General features: G+C 38.0%; 1 protein-coding gene across 1 annotated transcript in view; it reads left to right on the forward strand.

The window, feature by feature from the left end:
- Ubxn4 (UBX domain protein 4) overlaps positions 1-4470 on the forward strand; it is a 55873-nt gene that overhangs the window by 15555 nt on the left and 35848 nt on the right. The window contains exons 4-5 of the mRNA XM_010606152.2: positions 379-407; positions 3251-3369. Of these exons, the coding sequence (XP_010604454.2) occupies positions 379-407; positions 3251-3369 (148 nt within the window). The remainder of the gene's footprint in view (positions 1-378; positions 408-3250; positions 3370-4470) is intronic.

Raw genomic sequence — 4470 nt, forward strand, 5'->3', positions numbered from 1 at the left:
AACTCAGGATCTTGTGCTTGCCAGTCAGGCACGGGGCCACTGGGCTAAATTCCATTGTATCTTCTTACAGTTTAAGATTTTGCACTTAGGTATACATGCTGCTGAGGAAGCAACATTTACATACTAACTCAATTTTACCCACCAATTCGAGCCACTACTTTGTGGGTTATAACAATAAATAGTTTTTTAATCTGAAAATTATTTAAAAAACCCAAAAGTCTTGTGAAGAATTGCACTTTTCTCCTGGCACGTGATTGAGAAAGGAACTCATAATTTCAGAAAATGGCTGTGTTTGGTACAGTAGATTTTATGAAAACAACTCAGTATTTGGAAATACAGTGTTCATTTAACAATTTTCTTTTTTATTTTGTTTTACAGTGAAGCCTGCCTACAGTTTTCACAAATCTGTATCCTTTCAGTGAAGAATTTAAATATAGATATACTGTATTTTTACTTCTCTTCTGACTCATAAAATTTCTTTTCTTTTTTTTTAAGAGGAAAATTTTATTGAGAGAAAGATAGTTTGTAAGAGAGACAGAAGGAGGACCAGAAAATGGGTTACTCACCGACCCTGTTTCTCAGATGTTTTATGGGACAAAGCCACAAGGTGAGGCAGGCAGGTTCAAGGTGGGACAAAACTATTGTCACAAAGTAAGATTTCAGGTAGTATCAGTCACTTAGGTAATGTTGGTCCAATGAGATATCACAAGGTGGGCAAAACTGTGATCAACCAGTAGGATTACGACTGTGTAGTTGCTTAGTTAATATTGATTAGATGGTGATCCATAGGAAAACACTTCACGTAGCAAACTTACAAGGATTTTTGTAGCAAGCTTAGCAGGATGTAACACGCTTACTGGGATTTTCAGTGATCTTTCGTGGAAGGGGTGGATAAGGTCTTAGTCTCCCACCCAGGTGATTGATACCTATTTAGAATATCAGTCATTGATATTCATCCTTAGCATGCAAGTGTGATAGTTTCTCTCACAATGCTGGCCTTCAGTGAATGTGTCTTGATTGTCCTCCATGTTGGCTCCTCACAGGCTGGCCCTGTTTAACTGCCTACAGGATATTTAATTAACTTACCTATCTACAATATTCCCCCCTCTGAAGAGTTACCACTAACTGCTCTGAGGGGGCAAGTGGCAAAGACCATTCAGGCTATTTTAGGCTGAAGAGGGTCATAGTTGTGATCAGCAGTCACAGTTATTCTCTAGAGAGTTTATCTAAAGTCCCTTGATAGGTGCCAGGCATTGTCATTTTGGGTAGGTGTATACCTTTGAGTCTGGAGGAGAAAAAGCCAAAGAAACATTAAAAATACATAGGTCAAATAATAATGCCAGCAGCATTGTTAGTAGGTTTTTTTTTGTTTGTTTCTTTGTTTGTTTTTGTACTGGGGATCAAACTTGGGACCTTGCGCTTGCAAGGCAGGTGGCAGAACCACTGAGCTAAATCACCAGCACAGGATGTTTTGAATATAGCCAACAAACATTTTCACCAGGAGGAACTAGTAATAATCTCCCACAAAGAGAATAAGGAAAAGGTCCAGGGACTTCAGAATCTGACATAGAAGTCGAATTGGGGTTTAGCAGTTATGAACTGTTTACAAAATTGGATTCTGGTAAAAGAAGTCTAACATGTTCATCACTGGTTCTACTTGTATGACCACTTGGAGTTTGGCAGCTTCTGGGCAAGAATAAAAATTTAAGAAATTTGGAAAGGGAGATTGGGGAGAGAGTCACACTTTGAAACTGAAATGGTGATTATAACCTGCTGGTTCCTAAGTCTGATATTTTGTCACAAGTCTCTAGTTTTAGCTGTAAGAAGATAGAGACAATTTGAAGAATAATTTTAGCCAAGAAATTTTAAAATTCTAGTTGAGCTCTTACACATTTTACCATAGTTTTTTCCTAATGATCCATAATCATGGTCATCTATTGATAAAGCTGGAAACTGTCAGAAGGTGTCAGTGAATAGAGCCCCTTTTTTGTGTATCACATTATTACTATGGCGTTGTTTTTATACATCTTTTGGTTATTCTTTCCTGCTGTGTGTTTAAGAACAAATTAAAGTGAGACCTGTGGCAATCAGTGTGAACCTCTTGCTATCTATACTGGTCAGTTAAGTCTCCTCAGGCATTACTTTGGAACCATGCATAGAGCCTCTCAGCTCCTCTGTCAATGTCAGCTGTAAGGACAGGTCACAGCCTTGCGTGACCATGTTGCTTTCGGTGGAAGCATAGACTTTCCTCTTGGTGACCCTTCTTTGGCATGCAGTACATTTGTGGATTTGGTGTTCAGCAATCTCCCTGCTCCGGTGGTTGGGTGACTTACCAAAGATGTAGGATTTGGTGGGGGGGTACCGGGGATTGAACTCAGGTCCTTGAGCTTGTGAGGCAGGCCACCGAACCGCTGAGCTAAATCCCCAGCCCAATGTAGGATTTTTTAGGAAAGGTTCTCTCATTTGCTGGATCTTTGTTGACCTTGGAGGGCAAGGGCCACAATATTGGCTGTCCTCTTACCCCAGTTACCTTTCTAGTTTTGGACTCTAAACTTTAGTTGTTGAATACCCAGAAGACAAGATCAGTGACATTAGCATTGCAGTGGGAACAGTGAGTTTAACTCTTATAATTTTACTTTAATATCAAGTACTTTGAAATAAAGTATATTGTGAGACTTATTTTTATCAAGCATCGTTGTTTTAAAAGTTGAATCCCTATAGTATGTTAACACATAATATATAGAGAAACTTAAGATCAAGTGGCTCAAAATTTAGAAATTATTTTTCTTAGGAAATATTTTTTGTTGTTGTTCTGGGGATTGAACTCAGGACCTTGCGCTTGTGAGGCAGGTGGCAGAACCACTGAGCTAAATCCCCAGCCTTACATTCTTTTTTGTGGAAACTTCACATTACAAAGCAATCTTTGAGAAAATATATTGTAGCTTAATGGGAAAATAGGGGCCTTTTTTGTTTTTTTAAATGAGAATGTGAAGCAGTATTGTTGAAGGATTAGAAGTAGCTGACAAGCATCTGGTAGAAATAAAGTTATGATAGAGGAGAATGTGGTATATGTTCAGTCAAATAGGTTTTAGGCATAATGTTACAGTAGTTGAAATTATTCATAAATGTGTTTCTGGATTATATTATGAAATGCACATAACTACTTTATGTTGCCTTCTTTCAATAGGATTTTCTAAAAAGATTGTAATCTTGTTTTACATGAATTGTTAGACTTAACTGAACTGTACAGATCCCGTAGTGTGTGTTCCATCCAGTTTCTTTATTGGAGACAGTGGTATTCCTTTGGAAGTAATAGCAGGAAGTATTTCTGCAGATGAACTTGTTAAGAGAATTCACAAAGTTCAACAGGTAAGAATAGAACTGTTATTTGCATAAAGAAAAATAAACTTGCATATGGTGCACACCTGTAATTCCAGCACTTTGGGAGGTTAAGGCAATTGAATTGCAAATTTGAGCCCAGCCTGGGCAGCTTAGAAACTTACCCATTACATGTCTCAAAATTAAAAAAATAAAAAGGGGCTGGGATATAGCTCAAGGCACAAGTCTTGAATTCAGTCCCTAGTACCAGGGAAAGGGGAGTGGGGAATGATGAAGAATTTGACATTGGAATATTTTTGAAGGTTGTCTGTATATTCAGGAACCTGATATACTATTAAACTTAAAAGTACTGTAATAGTTTTTTTTGTTTTTTGTTTTTTGTTTTTTGTTTTTTTGGTACCAGGGATTGAACTCGGGTCCTTGGGCTTTCAAGGCAGGCTGAGCTAAATCCCTGGCCCCAAAAGTACTGTAATAGTAATACCATCTTCCTGGACTGTTTATTTTGTTTTGGGTTTTTTTGTTTTCTTTTGGTAACAGGGATCGGACTTGGGACCTTGGGCTTGCAATACAGGCGGTGGCACCACTGAGCTAAATCCCCAGCCCATTTTGGGTTTTATTTTTGTTTTGAAATGGGGTCTTACATTGCCCAGTTTGATCTTCAACTACTAGGTTCAAGCAGTCTTCATGCCTCAGCCTCTTGAGTAGCTGAGAGTACAGATGTTACAGATGTATGCTAAGAACACTGGCTGAATTGGTTTTGAAAATAGCATTTTTTGTTTGTTTTTTGTTTTTTGATACTGGGGATCAAACTTAGGACCTTGTGCTTGCCAGGCAGGTAGTGGAACCACTGAGCTAAATCCCCAGCCCGAAAATAGCAATATGAAGATACAGGTGACACCTAATACTTGATGGACTTCTTTTTTCTTTACCTGCTATCCCAGCCACATAATGCATATTACTATATTGTTGCAGGAGAGGTCTCTTACCGCGTTAAAATTCTAGCTATACATTATGTGGCATATTTTAGGGACTTTACACTCAGTTTCTCACTTTCATGCAAGCTTGTAGTTGAATTCTATAATGTGATGATGTCACATTTAGGATTATGTATATATAGGATTATATATTTTA

This window comes from Fukomys damarensis, unplaced genomic scaffold (assembly GCF_012274545.1).
Source record: "Fukomys damarensis isolate Sample0158 unplaced genomic scaffold, DMR_v1.0_HiC HiC_scaffold_29, whole genome shotgun sequence".
In the NCBI taxonomy this organism is placed as follows: Eukaryota; Metazoa; Chordata; class Mammalia; order Rodentia; family Bathyergidae; genus Fukomys; species Fukomys damarensis.